This window comes from Mandrillus leucophaeus, unplaced genomic scaffold (genome assembly GCF_000951045.1).
Source record: "Mandrillus leucophaeus isolate KB7577 unplaced genomic scaffold, Mleu.le_1.0 Scaffold78, whole genome shotgun sequence".
Taxonomy (NCBI): domain Eukaryota; kingdom Metazoa; phylum Chordata; class Mammalia; order Primates; family Cercopithecidae; genus Mandrillus; species Mandrillus leucophaeus.
This window is the reverse complement of record NW_012108474.1, coordinates 2502689-2520587: the sequence shown is the minus strand read 5'-3', so window position 1 is coordinate 2520587 and position 17899 is coordinate 2502689. Positions and strand designations below refer to the sequence as shown.

The 17899-nt window shown below is 57.6% G+C and overlaps 3 protein-coding genes across 4 annotated transcripts; 2 read left to right on the top strand and 1 right to left on the bottom strand.

The window, feature by feature from the left end:
- The first annotated feature begins 6 nt into the window (after nucleotides 1-6).
- Nucleotides 7-414, top strand: PGP (phosphoglycolate phosphatase). The gene has a single exon (XM_011966982.1). The coding sequence runs from the start codon at nucleotides 77-79 to the stop codon at nucleotides 371-373; it is 297 nt and encodes a 98-aa protein (XP_011822372.1). The 5' UTR covers nucleotides 7-76; the 3' UTR covers nucleotides 374-414.
- Nucleotides 415-2481: 2067 nt separating this feature from the next.
- Nucleotides 2482-4818, top strand: BRICD5 (BRICHOS domain containing 5). 2 transcript variants are annotated; one of them, XM_011966980.1, is made up of 6 exons: nucleotides 2482-3293; nucleotides 3426-3554; nucleotides 3784-3939; nucleotides 4019-4120; nucleotides 4364-4517; nucleotides 4614-4818. In XM_011966980.1, exons 1-6 carry the CDS (start codon nucleotides 3243-3245, stop codon nucleotides 4706-4708), a joined length of 687 nt encoding a protein of 228 aa, XP_011822370.1. In that variant the 5' UTR covers nucleotides 2482-3242; the 3' UTR covers nucleotides 4709-4818. The 2 variants fall into 2 exon arrangements, with proteins under 2 accessions (XP_011822370.1, XP_011822369.1); XM_011966979.1 differs by having other exon boundaries at nucleotides 4364-4708.
- On the bottom strand, nucleotides 4653-8574 carry MLST8 (MTOR associated protein, LST8 homolog (S. cerevisiae)). Its single transcript, XM_011966981.1, has 9 exons — nucleotides 8545-8574; nucleotides 7844-7997; nucleotides 7649-7697; nucleotides 7400-7562; nucleotides 6950-7025; nucleotides 6715-6867; nucleotides 5729-5853; nucleotides 5449-5612; nucleotides 4653-5303 (listed from the first exon to the last, which is right to left on the bottom strand). The coding sequence occupies exons 2-9, from the start codon at nucleotides 7970-7972 to the stop codon at nucleotides 5185-5187; spliced, it is 978 nt and encodes a 325-aa protein (XP_011822371.1). The 5' UTR covers nucleotides 7973-7997; nucleotides 8545-8574; the 3' UTR covers nucleotides 4653-5184.
- Nucleotides 8575-17899: the final 9325 nt, after the last annotated feature.

Below are 17899 nucleotides of genomic sequence, written 5' to 3'. Positions count from 1 at the left end.
GGCGGGCCCCCTTCCCGCCCTTTGACCCGGTCCCCTGTGCCCCGCAGGTACCGGCTGTCTAGTCCGAGCCGTGGAGATGGCCGCCCAGCGCCAGGCCGACATCATCGGGAAGCCCAGCCGCTTCATCTTCGACTGCGTGTCCCAGGAATACGGCATCAACCCCGAGCGCACCGTCATGGTGGGAGACCGCCTGGACACAGACATCCTCCTAGGCGTCACCTGTGGCCTGAAGACCATCCTGACCCTCACCGGAGTGTCCACTCTAGGAGATGTGAAGAATAATCAGGAAAGTGACTGCGTGTCTAAGAAGAAAATGGTGCCTGACTTCTATGTTGACAGCATAGCCGACCTTTTGCCTGCCCTTCAAGGTTAAAGATTGGGTGTCTTTAATCTCCAGAATAAAAAAAAAAAAAAAAAAAAAATTGAAAACCAGTTACCCAAATTAATAGGTGGGGCTTAGGCATCTGCTCAGCTAAGTGGCTTCAAGGAGTGTAATTGGAGTTAAGCAAAGGCATACATTGTTAACCTTGTAAGTACACGTTTGGGGGACGATTTTGTTTACAGATGCTTGTAATCGAAGATGCACTTTTAGGCTTGGAAGGCATTGTGGCGTTGCGGGGGGCAGGCTCAGCACCTGTCCGGGATTCAGGTAACCGAGGCGGGTCTAGGGGTGTGTGTCCTGTATTTTATGGAAAAACTTATTCAGGGATCCAGCCCCTCAGGGGGCGGAGGGACTGATTATTCTGACTATTGGAAGAGGCTTGCATGGACCAGGGTCCCATCAGTGTGACTGGAAGTCCGGCGGAGCCTTCTGTGTTCCTGTGCCTCCCGGCAGGGAGAGAGTGGAGGAGGAGGCTGCTCCCAGGTGGCATCTCTGCCACTAGGTACAAAGTGCTGCCCTCACCACCCTCCCGCCTCCCCTACTTCCTTGAAAACCACTCTGATGTCACAACTGAGTGTCTGTTCCGTTTCAGATACCCAGGGCTGCTGCCCAGTTCTGTAAATGCGGCCCAGCTAAACCTCTTGCTGTCTCAAGTGTGCATTTAAACCCAGGTGATTTGGACTGAGCAGCCTCGATGGCGTGAATGCCTTCGCTGAACTCGGGGCTGCAGTGCAGGGAGCTCAGAGCAGTGCTGCTACCAAACAGTTTTTAACTTTGAACAACTGTGTCAGGCAATGGAGTTGAATCTTAAGTGTGTTAATAGCTGTGCTCTGTGTCGTAGGGAAAATCCCACTGAAGGAGCCTCTGTGCCCTGCAGCCAGTAGCACGGCTGAAGCATGTGTTGGCCGAGGAATGCCTGTCATCCAGGTGCCCTGCATTCGGCAGCGCGGCTGAAGCATGTGTTGGCCTAGGAATGCCTGTCAGTCATCCAGGGCTCTGGGAGGGGAGGGGAGGAGAGTTGTGTCCCCGAGAACAGCAAGTCCTTTACATAGCATCCAGTCTCTTCCAGTCCTCCCATTCCCTAGGTTGGGGTAGGGGTTAGAGGCTGGTGGCCCAGGAGGTCACCTGCCTTGCCCTGGATTCCCTCTTCAGTGGCCAGGAGGAGGACTTGGCAGGGCCACCAGCTCGCCAAGGTTCTGGGCGGGGCTCTGGTCTCTCCTGCCTGCTCCTTTGCTCTGCTGACCTTTCACAGGCCTGACAGCAGACTCAGCAAGGCCATCCCAGGACAGTCACCTTCTGGCTGGCTCCCTACCAGCACCTTGCCCGGCAGCTTCTCTCTTGGCCCCATAGTCACAACACTCCACTTGGTCACAAAGACTTCAGAGCAATAAGGGGCGTCCTGAGCCTTCAGCACCTCCCGGGCCTGGGATGTCAGGTTTAGAGGGTGCTGCGGAGCAGCATAAGGGCGGCTGTGCCCATGAGGCTGGTGGCGCTGATGCTGGCTTGGCTAGGTTGGCTCAAGCCGGGTCTGGCCTGGCAGGGTGCAGTCACACCAGGAGTGCATGGCATATCCAGGAGTGCATGGCAGGTGCAGCCTCGGCGATGCCTCTCTTGCCGGGTGGGGGCTAGGAGTCCCTGTGCGCCCTGTCTCTAGCCCATGAGGGGCTGCGGCACTGTCTGCACCAGAGCACAGATTAAACTCTCAAACCCACACTGGCTCGGGTGTCCTTGCTCTCGCCTTGCATTGGCCCGGGCAATGCCGTCTCGCCGCGGGTGGAAGGATTCAAAGTAGATGGGTAGCTGGGGTTCCAACTCTGGAGCTGGAATGGCAACTGCCCACTCCTGGCCTGGGTCAGAGGAAGATGTTCTGGAGAATGAGGGAAAGCCAGGCACAAAGGGAAACCAGGGAAGGAAAAGGCCTCAGAGTGAAGCTGGTGGGCTGCCATGGCCGAGAGCCCAGGGCAGGGAGCAGAGGTCAGAAGTAATTGTGGGCCAGGCGCGGTGGCTCACACCTGTAATCCCAACACTTTAGGAGGCTGAGGCAGGCGGATCACTTGCGGTCCGGAGTTCAAGACCAGCCTGGCCAAAATGGTGGAAACCCATCTCTACTAAAAATACAAAAATTAGCGGGACATGGTGGCATATATTTGTAATCCCAGCTACTCAGGAGGCTGAGGCGTGAGAATTGTGTGAACCCAGGAGACAGAGGTTGCAGTGAGCCGAGATCACGCCACTCCACTCCAGCCTAGGGGACACAGCAAGACTCCCATCTCAAAAAAAAAAGTGCTGGGCGGGCCCCCGAGGCTGGCCTATTGTGGGGGCACAGGCACAGCAGGCTGCCTGTCTGTGGTCCAGCCTTCAGGAACCCCCGGACTTGGGTGTGTGGGGGCTGGGAAGTGGCTGGGGGTGCACAGTCCCACACCTGTCATTCACTGAGCAGGCATTTATTGACAGCTTGTGGTGTGTCAGGCCCTGTGCCCAGCTCTGGGAGTCAAGAGTAACCTGAGAGACTCATGCCACTTTAGGAAAACGAAATCCACCCCAACCACACTCAGTGAGTCGCCCTGGCCGGGCCTGGACTGCCCTCCAGTCGCTCAGCTGGACTGGATTTCTACTCGGCCCAGCCCTATGCCTCCCAGACCCTGATCTCCAGTCTGCACAGGCCAGGTGTCTGGAGCCGAGCCTGGTGACAGGCATCCCCCAGGTGGGAGGAGGGGACTGTCCTGGCTCTGACCTGGATATCAGATCCGGAGCTGAGGGAGAGGCGCGGGGTCAGGAGGGGAGGCGTTCTGAGTTTCCCCGGCCAAGGCTGCAGACAAGGGGCGCAGACAATCGGCACATTGTGAGCAGGGGCTGCAGGATGAAGCCAGCGAACTGCCGCGCTGAGTGCCCCAAACCTGGGCCTACAGGGGTGAGTGCCTCCCATCACTCCTGCAGCAAGGACCCAGGGGGTGCCCCCGGCCACCCAGCCCCTCCCTTCCCCAGCCCACTGGCTCCCTGATCTCTAAACCCCATGACCCTTCTGACCCTAATGCGCCCCCAGGTGAAGACCAAGCCCACCTGTGGGGGCTGGAGAGCCACGGGCCTATCCCTGCTGCTGCTGCTCCTGGCACTGGCCACTGCGGGAGCTGTGGCTGGAGGGCTTCTTGGCTTCGCTCAGGGCCCTCCCAAGGTGAGCCCCTCCTCAGCACCAGGGATGTGGACAGTGAAAAGGGGAAAGGGAAGCTGGCACATCCCAGCCTCCAGCAGAGCCAGGGTGCAGAGCAGGCAGTGACCGCCTAGGAGCAGACAGCCAGAGGTGGAAGGGCCCACTTGGGGATGTCAGGAGTCCTGCAGCCCAGAGCTGGCGGCTGTGCTGGGGTTGTCCAGCTGCCCAGCTGAACTCCAACTCCCACTGCCAGCCAAGGCTGCAGACACTGCGAATGACCCTCCCAAGCCCCCACATGCCCCGGCCCAACCAAACCATCCTGGTGGACGTGGCCCGGAACGCAGCGACCATCACAGTGACCTCACCTCAGAGCAACCACAGCTGGGTGGTGCTGTTCGACGGGCAGAGCGTGAGTGGGCAGGGAGGGGTCACGTCACCCTTGCAGGTGTCGGTCGGGGTGGCCCTTCCTCACCTCCCTGCCTCCCCAGGGCTGCATCTGTTACCACCCTGAGGAGCACCAGGCCTGCTTCCTCCGCCTGATGGAGGACAGTGATCGGGAGACCCTGCGGCTGCTGATGGATACCTCCAAGGTGAGCCATCCTGCTGGGCACAGCCCCCCACCAGGGGCTAGACAAAGGGTCCTGTGTGCAGCTGGGCACAGGATAGGCTGGAGCTCTGGTTTCAGGGAACAGGAAGCTCTCTCCACCCTGAGCCCAGGCTGCTGACAAGAGCAGAGGGTGGGGACATCACTGGGGGTTGGGAGGTACCCAGCCCCGCCCAGCCAGGAGTAGGGAGCAGCCCTGTCCCACAGCCCACCAGAGCCTTCTCAACAGGTCCAAGAGCCTCGGGGCCCTGCCCAGGACACCCAACACACCCAGGAGCTGCTGGCAGTGCAGGGGAGCCACGAGGTGGACCCTGCCCAGGTGGGGGATTTGGTGCAGCGCCTGTGCACAAGGACCCCCATCTACTGGGCCCGGCGAGCAGAGGGTGAGTCAGGGCCGCTGTGGGGGGAGGCCAGGCCCTCGGGATGGTTTGATGAGCTGGGGGCGGAGCCCTTGGGGATTCACGGCACCCTCGCCACAGGGCCCCGGAGACAGCGGCTGATTTATCTGTGCATCGACATCTGCTTCCCAAGCAACATCTGTGTGTCAGTCTGCTTTTATTACCTCCCAGACTGAGCCCCGACCTGGCCCAGCCCGGTCCCTGTCCCCAATCCAGCGGGCTGGCCAGGTCACCCGCACCAGGGAGGACAGCTGCCGGCAGGGACTAATAAACCCTTCCACCTGGCCATGGTGGTGTTCTCTGTGGACTAAGGCCCTGAAACGCGGCAGGGAGGGGACAGGAAACACACTAGCTTAGGGGTGGGCACCAGCCTCACACCCCTCAGCAGCTTTGGGCCCTTGGCTGACTCCCAGGCAGTGCAGGCTAGCCCAGTCCAGGAGTGTGCAGCCTGGCTTGGGTCAAGCTGTCACATCTAGATAAGCAGCTGGGGGCTGAGAGTCCCAGGGCGGCCTGGCCCAGCAGGTCAAGGTGCCACAGGGGGCCATCAGGTCCAGCTGGTGTAGGCCGGCAGTAGGGCCTGTTCTGACCTGGGTGCTGCATGGGACCCTCCAGCTGCCACCACCTACACCAGGCAGTCCTGAGGGGTCACAGGCTAGCCCAGCACACTGTCGTTGAACGCCAGGCAGACGACAGCCTTCTGGTGGCCACCATACTCTCTCTTGATCTCTCCAGTCTCCACACACCAGAGCCGGGCCAGGTTGTCCGAGGAAGCTGGAGGGGGAGATTGGGCAGGGCTCAGAGCAGAGGTGCAGGCCAGGCAGGTGGCCCTAGCAGAGGGGGAGCCGCAGCCAAGGTGGGCTGGCTCTGGAGGCCAGCGCTGGGAGGCCAGGGATGGGGAGGCCGGGGCGGGGCTCACCAGTGACGATGTACTGGGAGTCCCCCGAGAAAGCACAGCCCCACATCCAACCACGGGAGGACTCCCCGGGGTTGCCGCTCTTGATGCTCAGCTCCGTCATCAGGGAGAAGTTGGACGTCCTCCAGATCTTGCACGTCTGATCAGCCGAACAGGTGGCGAGGAGCCTGGGGGATGGGCGTGGGGGCGTGTCCAGCAGCAGCCACTCCACCCAGCAGCCCCTCCCGTCTCCAGCCCACAGCCCAGGCAGGTCCCCTCCCGGGCCAGCAGGCCCTGCACGCACGTGGAGTCGGGGCTGAAGCGGCACTGCAGGGCATAGCGCGTGTGGGCGGGGATCTTGGTCTTGGGGATGAGCTGGGTTACCTCGTCACCAATGCCCCCCGTCAGATTCCAGACATAGCAGTTTCCCTAGAGGTCAGGAGGACCGTCACGGGGGACCCGAGGCCTCAGGTCTGAGACACAGGGAAGGATGCCCTGGGGGCCAACACTGGGGTTCAACTGTGCATGGGGACCCTGGGTCAGGGGCGGACAGGCCCCTCTGGTCCTGCCTGCAGGAGGCACCTGGGAAGCCTGGCCCCAACCAAGGGCCACACATGGCAAGCCAAGAACAGGAGGCCACACCTGGCCAAAGACTCAAATTCCCCTTCCTGGAGGATGCCGATGGCCAATGGAAGTACACGGGAGAGGGCACCAGCTAGAGGGACAACATGACAAAGGCCAGGAGAAAGGAAATCCGGGGGCAAGAGGGACAAGTGACACGCTGGGATTAAATGGAGTTAACGGAAAAAAATGAGGTTGGAGAGAAGACCAGGGGCCACACCACGGCAGCCTAAGGGCAAGGCCAGTAGCCCTGGGTCTCCCCAGGGGAATGATGCCACCTGGCTGGTACTGACGAGGCACCACTAGAAGCATCCAAGAGAGAACGGGTCAGGGGCCAGGGGAGGTCAGGGAGGAGGAAAGGAGGCCTCAGAGTGTGTCAGCTGTCATGGGAAATGAGGGTGACTGGGACCAGGAGGCAACAGAGAGAAAGGAGGGAAGTGGACCGACTTGGGAGAGACTCCAGAAAGCGGAGTGACCGGACTGCAGACAGGGTCAAGGCATTGGGAGCGACATTCACGCTTCTGGCTTTGCTGGCAGGGTGGGTGTTAGTGCCTAGGATAGGGGAAGCAGGAGGGGGGCACTAAGGGACATCCAGGAATAAGCCCACCTGCAGAGGCTAAGGGCTGAGTGCCAAGCTGGTTCCACCCAGCACCTGCCTCCAGGACTCACAGCGCTATTGACAGCTGCCATGTAGCTGGCGTCGGGGTCAATGTGGGCAGACGTGATGGAGACCTCGGGCTCGGGGATCAGCTGCTCGTTGTGGTCTGTTTTCAAGTCCCAGATGTGGATAGCCCCGCTCTGGTCACCCACGATGAGCTCTGCCTGGGGTGCAGGGGTGGTGAGGCAGGACCCAAGCCCAGCCCTCCAAAGTCCCAGAGTGCCTGGCCCCATGAGCACCCCTCACCTGGTTGGGGTGCAGGCACACGCAGTTAATGGGTGCGTTCACCTGGAAGATCCGCTGGCACTGCAGGTTCCGGGACCTGTGGACCGGGCCAGGGCACATGCTGTCCATCTGGGCTTGTTGGTGCCCTACCCAGATGGCCTTAGCCTGGCCACTCCTCCCCTCCCTCTGCTAAAGGACCTGCCTCTTGGGAAATACTCGAGACGCAGGGCCCTCCACTCCAGCAGGGAGCCTAAGCCAGTGGCTGGTGGAAGGGGAATAACACGCTGGCTCCGGGCTCAAGGCAGGACTCGCGCTTTGATGCAATTCACTCTCCTCCTGTCCTCACTTCTCTCACTGAGTCGCCCACAGGAAGCTCCCTATTTCAGCCTCTGCTTGGAGAGAACCCAACCTAAAATGGTCTCTCAGAACAGCCCAGCCCAGCCCCAGGCAGCAGGCCCCTCCCCACCGCACCTGAGGTCCCAGATCCTGGCTGTGCAGTCCTCGCCGCCCGTGTACATCCAGCGGCCGTCTTCGTGGAAGCCCACAGACGCGATGTTCTTGTTGACACCATCATAGCTGATGATGGGGTTGGGGTTATTGGAGTTGAGATCATACATGCGGATGTGCTGGTAACCTAGGGACACAGGCTGAAATGAAGCTTGGTTGTGCTCAGGTCGACCCACCAGAGGTCAGGGGTTAGAGATCAAGGGTCACAGATACCTGCAGCAGCAATCATACTGCGGTCTGGTGTGATCTCCAAGGCATTCACCTGCTGGGACTGTTAAGGAGGATGATGGGAAGGCAACCCTGAGGACAGGGGCCCCCAGGCCTTCACCATCTGGCCTTCACCCAGGCTGTGGTCCCCACATGAGGCATCCCTCCAGCGCCGCCCTGCCCGCCCCAGGTGGAGGATACGGAGTCCTGGTGCTGCACAGTCCGGGTGCAGATGCCGCTGTGGGCCTGCCAGAAGCGCACGGTGTGGTCGTAGCCTGCAGTGGCCAGGATGACCGGGTCACTGCCCACCGTGCCTGGGGACGTGTTCATGGTGTGGCCTGCACGGGCCCTAGAGCTGAATAGCAGGGATCAAAGGTCAGGGCATCTACAGAGAAGGATGTAAAGTACTTAGAGGACACACTGTGCTAAACAGATTACAGACCCACGGGGCGCTGCCGAATGGCGCTTATCATTCCCAATTTAGAGTTGGGACAACAAGCGGAGGTAGGTTCAGGGACACGCGTCACACGCGTGACACCCGGCTCCGGGCGGCTCCGGGGCTCCAGGGCGCGTGCTCCATCCCCGCCCCACGCACCCGGCGGGGGCGCCGTCCCCCTCGCAGCCGGCAGGGGGCAGTCACGCGCGGGCGCCACTCTGCCGCAGGGGCGGGCTGCGCGTGCGCAAGGCGGCGGGTGGGCCGGGGAAAGCCGAGCCCTGCGGCTGCGCATGCGTAACAGGCCGGCGGCGGGCCGTGATAGGAAGGGGCGCAGTCTGGCTGGACCCCCGAGCTCCCCTGTCCTCCGCCGACGGCCCTTTCTCCGTCCTGCTGGCCGGCTTCCCCTAGCCGTACTCTCCCACCCACCCAGCAACCGGTTCCCGGCCCCTGGCTCGCGGCCTCGTACCTTACGGGCGACTCCGCACTCCGCTGTGTCCAGGACGGCGAGGGGAGCCGGAGCGAGTCGATCGAGGTCGAGCGTAGAGTTATCGATAACTCCCTAGGGCGAGACCATGGCGCGGGCGGGGGTGGATGGGACGAGACCAAAGTTCTGGGGCAGGGGGTTCCCGCCGGGAGGAACCCGGAGAGGTTTCTTGCGCGGCCGCGGGCCCGGCGCGAGGTGGAAGGAAGCTGCGGCTTTCTCTCCGGCCTCCTCCCCACTGGCACCTGCCCTTCTGACACGGCTGTCCGTTTCCCAGGCTGTCGGGTCGCGCCGTTCCCGTGCCCTCCCTGACCCACTACTGCGCCACGCTGGGCTAGAATTGGCTGAAAATTACAGGACTTGAGTTCAGACAACGAATAATTTTTTTTTTTTTTTAATGTAAGTATATCCCGGACGTTGCATGGGAAATACTTATGCTAAAAAAATTTTGCTGGGCATCCTGTAGTTGTACTCACTAGATCTGGTACCCCAGCCCCAGCCTGACCCTTGGGACATCCCACTGAGCCCAGGGTCCCCCTCAAAACCACAGGCCCTCATTCCAGCTCTGTGCGCTCCACGCCGGTGCCCTCACCCTTGAGACTGGCTCTCGTATGGTTTTTTCCCACTGCTCTTACAGATGTGACTGCACCCCTTCCTCTGGCCGCAGAGGGGGTGCCTCTTGTCCCTTGACCAGGCCATAGTTCCCAGGAGCCTTCCTTCCTATACCTTCACCTCCTCTCCTTCCTGCCCCTTAGCCTTTAAACACTATAAAACAATCCCAGACTCTCTTCGTTAAAGAGCGGTCCTCACCATTAGACCACGTCCTCACCTCCCACTCATTCTGCAACCCCAGTCATCTGCCTTTTACCCCAGCTCTCTAGGTCTCCAGTGGAAATTCCTCAAGGCCACTGACAATCTCACTTCGCTAAATCCAGTGGATACTTTTCCTTCCTTCCTCACACCCGTTTTTTTTGTTTTGTTTTGTTTTGTTTTTTTGAGTCGCAATCTCCCTTTCTCACCCAGGCTGGGTTGCAGTGATGCAATCTTGAGTCACTGCAAAACCTCTACCTCCCAGGTTCAGGGGATTCTCCTGCGTCAGCCTCCTGAGTACCTGGGATGATAGGCGTGCGCCACCACACCTGGCTGATTTTTGTATTTTTAGCAGAGATGGGATTTCACCATGTTGGCAAGGCTGGTCTCAAACTCCTGACCTCAAGTGATCCGCCCACCTCAGCCTCCCAAAGTGCTGGGATTACAGGCATGAGCCACTGTGCCCAGCCTCCCGCTTTTTTTTTTTTTTTTTTTTTTTTTTGAGACAGAGTCTTTCTTTGTTGCCAACCTGGAGTACAGTGGTGCCATCTCGACTTTCTACAGTCTCTGCCTCCCGGGTTCAAGCGCTTCTCCTGCCTCAGCCTCCCAGGTAGCTGGGATTACAGGTGTGTGTCACCACGCCCAGTTAATTTTTGTATTTTTAGTAGAGACAGGGTTTCACCATGTTGGCTAGGATGGTGGATGGTCTTGATCTCCTGACCTCGTGATCTGCACCCCCCTAGCCTCCCAAAGTGCTGGGATTACAGGCGTGAGCCACTGTGCCCGGCCCCCTCCCACTTCTTGACGCGTCTGTGCCATGGTTGACAGCACCATGCCTGAAAGGCTGCCTTCTCCTAGCTCCTTTCTCGGCATTTAGTCTCTTTCCCTGCCTCCCTCCAAAGACTGGGGCTCTCCAGAGTTCACTCTGTGCACCCCACGAGATACCAGGGGGCTGGCGACTACTAGCTCTGGAGCTTCCAATGCTGTCCCTGTGCTGGGCCCCTTCCACTCTGTCTCCAGCTGTAATGGCCTCAGCTCCCTATTAGACACTGTCCTTTGAATGCCCCGCAGGGTCCACCACATTCCATGGTGGAGACAACTCATCCCTGAGTAGCTCCCCTTCTGTGGGCAGTGCTCACCTTGTATTGCCGCTGGGCAAGATCCGACACCTCCCCTTCCTCGCCCTGTCCTGCCCTGCCCTGCCCTGCCCTGCCCTGCCCTGCCCTTCCCTTCCTCCCCCTCCCCCCACCCACCGATTTTACCTGTGACGTATCTTCCTGTCCTTTCCCCTGCCCTGGCTCTAGCTCACCAGCCATCCCTCATAACAGCCTCCTTCCTTGCCCTAACCACTCTGGCCCCCTTCCAGACTGTCCTCCATAGTGCAGAATGGCCATTTATTTATTTATTTATTTATTTTTGAGATGGAGTTTCACTCTTGTTGCCCAGGCTGGAGTGCAGTGGCGTGATCTCATCTCACCGCAACCTCCACCTCCCGGGTTCCTCAGTCTTCCAAGTAGCTGGGATTACAGGCATGCGCCATCACCCCGGCTAATTTTGTATTTTTAGTAGAGACAAGATTTCTTCATGTTGGTCAGGCTGGTCTTGAACTCCCGACCTCAAGTGATCCACCTGCCTCAGCCTCCCAAAGTGCTAGGTTTACAGGTGTGAGCCAATGCGCCCGGCCAGAATGGCCTTTTAAAAACCTCAGTCTGGGCTAGGTGCATTGGCTCACACCTGTAATCCTAGCACTTTGGGAGGCCAAGACAGGCGGATCACGAGGTCAGGAGATCAAGACCATCTTGGCTAACATGGTGAAACCCCGTCTCTACTAAAAATACAAAAAATTAGACAGGCATGGTGGCGGGCACCTGTAGTCCCAGATACTTGGGAGGCTGAGGCAGGAGAATGGCGTGAACCTGGGAGGCGGAGTTTGCAGTGAGCCGAGATGGTGCCACTCCATTCCAGACCGGGCAACAGAGCCATACTCCATCTCAGAACAAACAAACAAACAAACAAAAACCCCTCAGCCTGAGCCCAGCACAGTGATTCATGCCTGTAATCCCAGTACTTTGGAAGGCTGAGGCAGGAGGATCACTTGAGCCCAGGAGTTCAAGTCCATCCTGGACAATACAGTGAGACCCCATCTCTACAAAAAATTTAAAAATTAGCCAGGAATGGGCCAGGCGTGGTGGCTCAAGCCTGTAATCCCAGCACTTTGGGAGGCCGAGACGGGTGGATCACGAGGTCAGGAGATCAAGACCATCCTGGCTAACACGGTGAAACTCCGTCTCTACTAAAAAATACAAAAAACTAGCCGGGCAAGGTGGCGGGCGCCTGTAGTCCCTGCTACTCGGGAGGCTGAGGCAGGAGAATGGCGTAAACCCAGGAGGCAGAGCTTGCAGTGAGCTGAGATCCGGCCACTGCACTCCAGCCTGGGCAACAGAGCGAGACTCCGTCTCAAAAAAAAAAAAAAAAAAAAAAATTAGCCAGGAATGGTGGTGCATGCCTGTGGTCCCAGCTACTTGGGAGGCTGAGGTGGAAGGTTCACTCGAGACCAGGAACTGGAGGCTGCAGTGAGCTGTGGTTGCGCCACTACACTCCAGCCTGGGTGACAGAGCAAGACCTTTTCTCAAAACACAACAAAACAAAAACCCACAGCAAAACCTAGGAATGACGTGATCACCCCCATTAGAAGCCCTCAGGGGTCCCCGTCCCTCTCCAGACTCCTGGGCCTGGGCCTGGCCCACCCTGTGGCTTCCATCTCCTCTCCATGTGATATAGTTAGGCTTTGTGTCCCCGCCCAAATCTCGTCTTGAATTGTAATCCACATAATCCCCATGTGTCAAGGGACGGACCAGGTGGAGGTAACTGAATCAGGAGGGCGGGCTGCCCCATGCGGTTCTCATGATAGTGAGTGAGTGCTCAAGAGATCTGATGGTTTTATAAGGGGTTCCTCCTCCTTTGCTCCACTTCTTCCTGCCGCCTTACGGAGAATGGGTGTCTTGCTTCCCCTTCGCCTTCCGCCATGATTGTAAGTTTCCTGAGGCCTCCCCAGCCATGCTGAACTGTGAGTCAAATAAACCTCTTTCCTTTATAAATTACCCAGTCTCAAATAAATAAATAAATAAATAAATAAATAAATAATCCAGTCTCAGATGTTCTTTGTTGCAGTATGAAAATGGACTAATACTCCATGCATCCTGTACTCTGGCCAGAGGAGACATGTTCTCTTTTTTTTGTTTTGTTTTGTTTTTCAGATGGAGTCTCACACTGCTGACGGGGCTGGAGTGCAGTGGTGCAATCTCTGCCCCCTGGGTTCAAGCGATTCTCCTGCCTCAGACTCCTCCTGAGTAGCTGGGATTACAGGCACCCCCCACCATGCCTAGCTAATTTTTTGTATTTTTAGGAGAGACGGGGTTTCACCATATCGGCCAGGCTGGTCTCGAACTCCTGACCTCATGATCTGCCGCCTCAGCCTCCCAAAGTGCTGGGATTACAGGCGTGAGCCACAGCGCCCAGCCATGTTCTCCCCTTTGAGCCCTTACCTGTGTCTGGGATGCTTTTCCCTCTATGCGTTACCTGCCAAATTCCTGATTCTCAGCATCTCTAATAACATTTTCTTTTGGCTGGGCATGGTAACTGACATCTGCAATCCCAGCACTTTGAGGGACCGAGGTGGGATGATCACTTGATCCTAGGAGTTCGAGGCCAACCTGGGCAAGATGGCAAGACGACCTCTTCTCTGCAAAAAACTTTAAAAAATTAGCTAAGTGTAGGCTGGGCGCAGTGGCTCATGCTTGTAATCCCAGCACTTTGCGAGGCCGAGGCGGGCAGATCACGAGGTCAGGAGTTCGAGACCATCCTGGCCAATATGGTGAAACCCCATCTCTACTAAAAATATAAACATTAGCTGGGTGTGGTGGCGCATGCCTGTAGTCCCAGCTACTTGGGAGGCTGAGGCAGGAGAATCGCTTGAACCTGGGAGTCAGAGGTTGCAGTGAGCCGAGATCAAACCACTGTACTCCAGCCTGGCAACGGGGTGAAACTCCATCTAAAAAAAAAAGAAAAGAAAAGAAAACTTTTTGGCCAGTTGTGGTGGCTCATGCCTGTAATCCCAGCACTTTGGGAGGCCAAGGCGGTTGGATCACGAGGTCAGGAGTTTGAGACCAGCCTGGCCAAGATGGTGAAACCCAGTATCTACTAAAAGTACAAAATTAGCCGGGCATGGTGCCAGGCACCTGTAATCCCAGCTACTCAGGAGGCTGAGGCAGGAGAATTGCTTGAACCTCAGAGGCAGAGTTTGTAGTAAGCCAAGATCGTTCCACTGGACTCTAGCCTGGGCGACAGAGCAAGACTCCATCTCAGAAAAAAGAAAGAAAAGAAAACTTTTTGTTTGTTTTGTAGAGACAGGGTCTCACTCTGTTGCCTGGGCTGGTCTTGAACTCCTGGGCTGAAGCAATCCGCTCACCTCTGTGCCGAGAGGTGAGTGATTACAGCTCTCACCACCCAAAGTGCTGAGATTACAGGCATGAGTCACCATGCCCAGCCAATACATTCTTTTTCTATGGCTAAGTAATATTCCACTGTATGACTAAAGCACGTTTTATGTATCTGCTCATCCATAGGTGGACGTTTGGGGTGTCTCCTCCTTTTTGGCTGTTGTGAATGGTGCTGCTATCAATGGTTGTGTGCTAGTGTCTGAGAACGGGTTTGCATCTCTTGGGTAAATATTTGGAGTGGAATTGCTGGGCTGTAGGAGCATTTTACCTCCCTTATGCGTGGAGTCCTCACAATGACTCCAGTAGGGAGGAATCGCTCTCATTTTGGAGACGAGAAAACTGAGGCTCACAGATGCAGAATTGCATGTGGCAGGCACAGGGCTAGAAGGTGGGGGAGCCCAGGTTTTGTTCAGCTCTAGGCCGGGCCCGTCCTGTTGAGCTCCACCTGCCGCTGCTCATGCGCTTTCTGGTGTGACTACTCCCCAGGCAGCCCCTGCACTCCATAGTCCTCCTCATCTTCCTCTCGAAGTAGACAGGGGCTCACTAACCAGGCTCCACACCAGGCTTGGGGCAGCTTTGGGGAGTAGAGGTGAGCGTTGGATGGCTGGGAGAGGAAGAGCCTTCGAATCCCAGCAGTGTCTAGAGCAGCATAGACCCTGCAGGAGAGAGCAGGAGACAGGGTGGAGCTGAGGCAGGCTCAGCCAGGCGTGTGGGGTCCCACGTGTCTCATGGCCCTGTGCTGTTTGCCTTTTCTGTGGGGCCTCTGGGCGGCACCTAGGGGCTGCGAGCAGGGGCCAGCTCTGGTAATCTGCATGTGTCCCAAGTCTAGGGGAAGCTGACAAACCAGGCATGGCCCCAGCCCAGCCTGAGTAGCTCCTGCATTTCTGTGGGCAGGAAGCAGGGACAGTGGTGTATGGGGGTCGATCCTCCGTGATGGTCCGGGCCCCAGCTCAGTGCTGTCGGAAGCGGCATCACAAGCATGAGAGGAGCCACGGCAGCCAGCCCATGGGAGGGCACATTCCTCATGTCCATACCAGGGCTTTGGGGGCTTGGAGGACCACCAGGGAGCCCCTAAGCAAACACACAGCCAGTGGGCAGAGGAAGGGGCTGTGGGCTGGCCAGCACACGCCATACATCTGGGAAGGAGGCCAGCCCAGGCTGCAGTGAAGCCGCCGCCAGCTCCACTCAGGGCTGAACCTCGGCAATTCTGCTGGCTCAGCGGCCCCCTCCCAGGATCATCCTTGGAGGCCTGACTTCCTGGAGGGCTGCCCGAGTCCCACACCTCTGCATCCTCATCCCCCAGCTGGAGCGGCCACCTGCCCTGCTGCCCCCGTCCCCAGGCTGCGGGAACCCCAGGCAGACACACGTCTGTTTTCATGAGGACCTTCCCGTCGGCCCCAGACTGCAGGCGGAGCTTCTGGCCCATTTCACAGATGAGGCAGCTGAGCACTGGGGACTCACCCAAGGTCACGGGTTGCAGTATCAGATCTAAGGGTTCCTGGTCCCTCCTGGGTTTTAGCCTCACCTAGCAGAAGGCTCTGGTCCCCTCCTGCCACATTGCACCCCATGGGGTGAGGAATCTCTGAGGTCCTGAGCAGGAATCCACCTGGAGCCTAGGTGTCCCTTCTAGACCACACTTTGAGCACCTAGGACCCTGGAGTTCCCTGCCCAAACAGCCCCAAGCCCACTTCCAGGATCCGCACAGCCCTCTGCCCAGTCTGTCCTCCTGAAGGTAGGTCACGCAGCAGGGTGATCACCTTAGCTCTGAGGAGCGACTAAGGGGGTGCCTGTTTATGTAGTGTGGACAGCGCTGGAGCTGGGCAGTGAATAGGTGGGGTAGCTACAAACGGGGGTCAGTTAATCACCCAAGGAATCCGACAATTTTCTTCTTTTTTTTTTTTTTTTTTTTTTGAGACGGAGTCTCGCTCTGTCGCCCAGGCTGGAGTGCACTGGCGCGATCTCAGCTCACTGCAACCTCCGCCTCCCGGGTTCACGCCATTCTCCTGCCTCAGCCTCCCGAGTAGCTGGGACTACAGGTGCCCGCCACCATGCCCGGCTAATTTTTTAAATATATTTAGTAGAGACGGGGTTTCACTGTGTTATCCAGGATGATCTCGATCTCCTGACCTCATGATCCACCCGCCTCGGCCTCCCAAAGTGCTGGGATTACAGGCGTGAGCCACCACGCCCGGCCGAATCCGAGAATTTTCAGTTCGAACTTGGGCTTTCAGGTCATGATGAAGGTGTATTTGTCAAGGTAGGAGGATAGAACATACTTAACAGGTTACTGGCGTGATTTGTAGCGTTTGAATATTTGAACATTTGGCGTGTGGGCCTCTGTGTGTTAAGCACAGGTCAGGGTGGTTTGCCTTAATATGTCCAAAACAGAAAAATAATAGTAATGCCAGTAGCCATCTTATTTTTATTTTTAGTTCTTTCTATGTGCTCGTCACACTGCAAGGTACCGTAGATACAAAGATGCACAAAACACACTTGCTGCACAGGCAGAGAGACCCAAGAATACCATAATATCTACAGCAGCCATTTTTTTTGAGCCCTTACTAAGTCCTGCCGTGAAGCACTTTGTGGATAGTATCACAGTTTATCCTCCCGTAACCTAAGGGGAGGTAGCATGCATATCCTCATTTTACAGAGGGAAACAGACAGGCAGTGGGTTGGGTGTGGTAGCTTATGTCTGTAATCCCAGCACTTTGGGAGGTTGAGGTGAGAGGACTGCTTGAGGCCAGGAGTTCGAGACCAGTCTAGGTAACATACTGAGACCTCATCTCTACTAAAAATCAAAAAAAATTAGCCGGGTGCTACTCAGGAGGCTGAGGCGGGAGAATCGCTTGAGCCTGGGATGTTGAGGCTGCAATGAGCTATGATGGCGTCACTGCGCCCCAGCCTGGATGACAGAGCAAGACTCTGTCTCAAAGAAAAAAAAAGAATGACAAAGTGATCAGCTCATGATCACAAACCACTAAGAGGGGGAATAGGACACATCCAGAGGTGCAGGTGCAAAGCCCAGACTCACAACCTCAAGATTCTGGGACCCCAGGTGAGTCCCTTGGCTTCTCTAAGCCTCAGTTCCTTCATCTGTAAAATGGGGACAGTGAGTCCAACCTCATCTAGGAGGTGACCAGCACAGTACCTGACCCAGAAGGTATGCAACTGGTCGTTGGAAAGGGCAAGAGGAAAGGCCCTAGCATTTGTGGACCCCCCTGGGAGTGCTGGAAGACCGAGGGCTGCTACCTGAACCTAACAGGAGACCCCACGGAGGGAACAGAAAACGGCCAGCTGCCCACAAGGATGCCGGGACCCCGGTGCCTGTCACCTTCCCTGTCCCTGCTCTCTGAACTCCTCCGTCCCCCTGGACCTGCTCAATGATCTGGGGCTACAGGCAGTGGGGTGCCAGGCCACGCCTCATAGAATGGGTGCGACCCTCTCCAAATTCTCCAAACGGCCTTGCCCGCTTGGGTGATGAGGGAAACGGAGCCTGAGCCGGGACTCAGACCCCCACTGATCTGCCTCTAGAATGCTGTAGGCCTGATGGGAGAGGGTCTGAGGCACAGGGTGGCCCCAGCCTTCAGCCAGGAGCTCAGAGGGTGACAAGTCAGGGCCTCCAGCACCCAGGAAGCAGGACCCATCTGCCTGGGCTGCAGGCTGGAGAGTGGGCAGACCTGGGCCGGGGGCACGTTGGTGCCGGAGGGAGGTTCCAGTTCCGTGTGGGTGGAGATAGAGGCGACCCCCAGTCGGTGCCGGGAGTGGGGAGTTGAGCTCCCTCAGTGGGGGCGGTGGGGGCTACCTTGGGGTCGGGCTTCGGACTGAGGCTGGGGGAAGCTGTGGCGCCCGCATTATTTGCGGAGAGGAGCAGGAGGATGCTTGGGGGTTGGGGGTGCGGGTTCCCTGACACCGAATTCATTATTGGGAGATTCCTCTTCACAATCCCTCGACACCTCCCACGGGAACCCGGGGCCAGGAACGCCTGACAGCCTGGCGGGCTGGCTCCAGGGCCACTGGCGCCCGGGTCT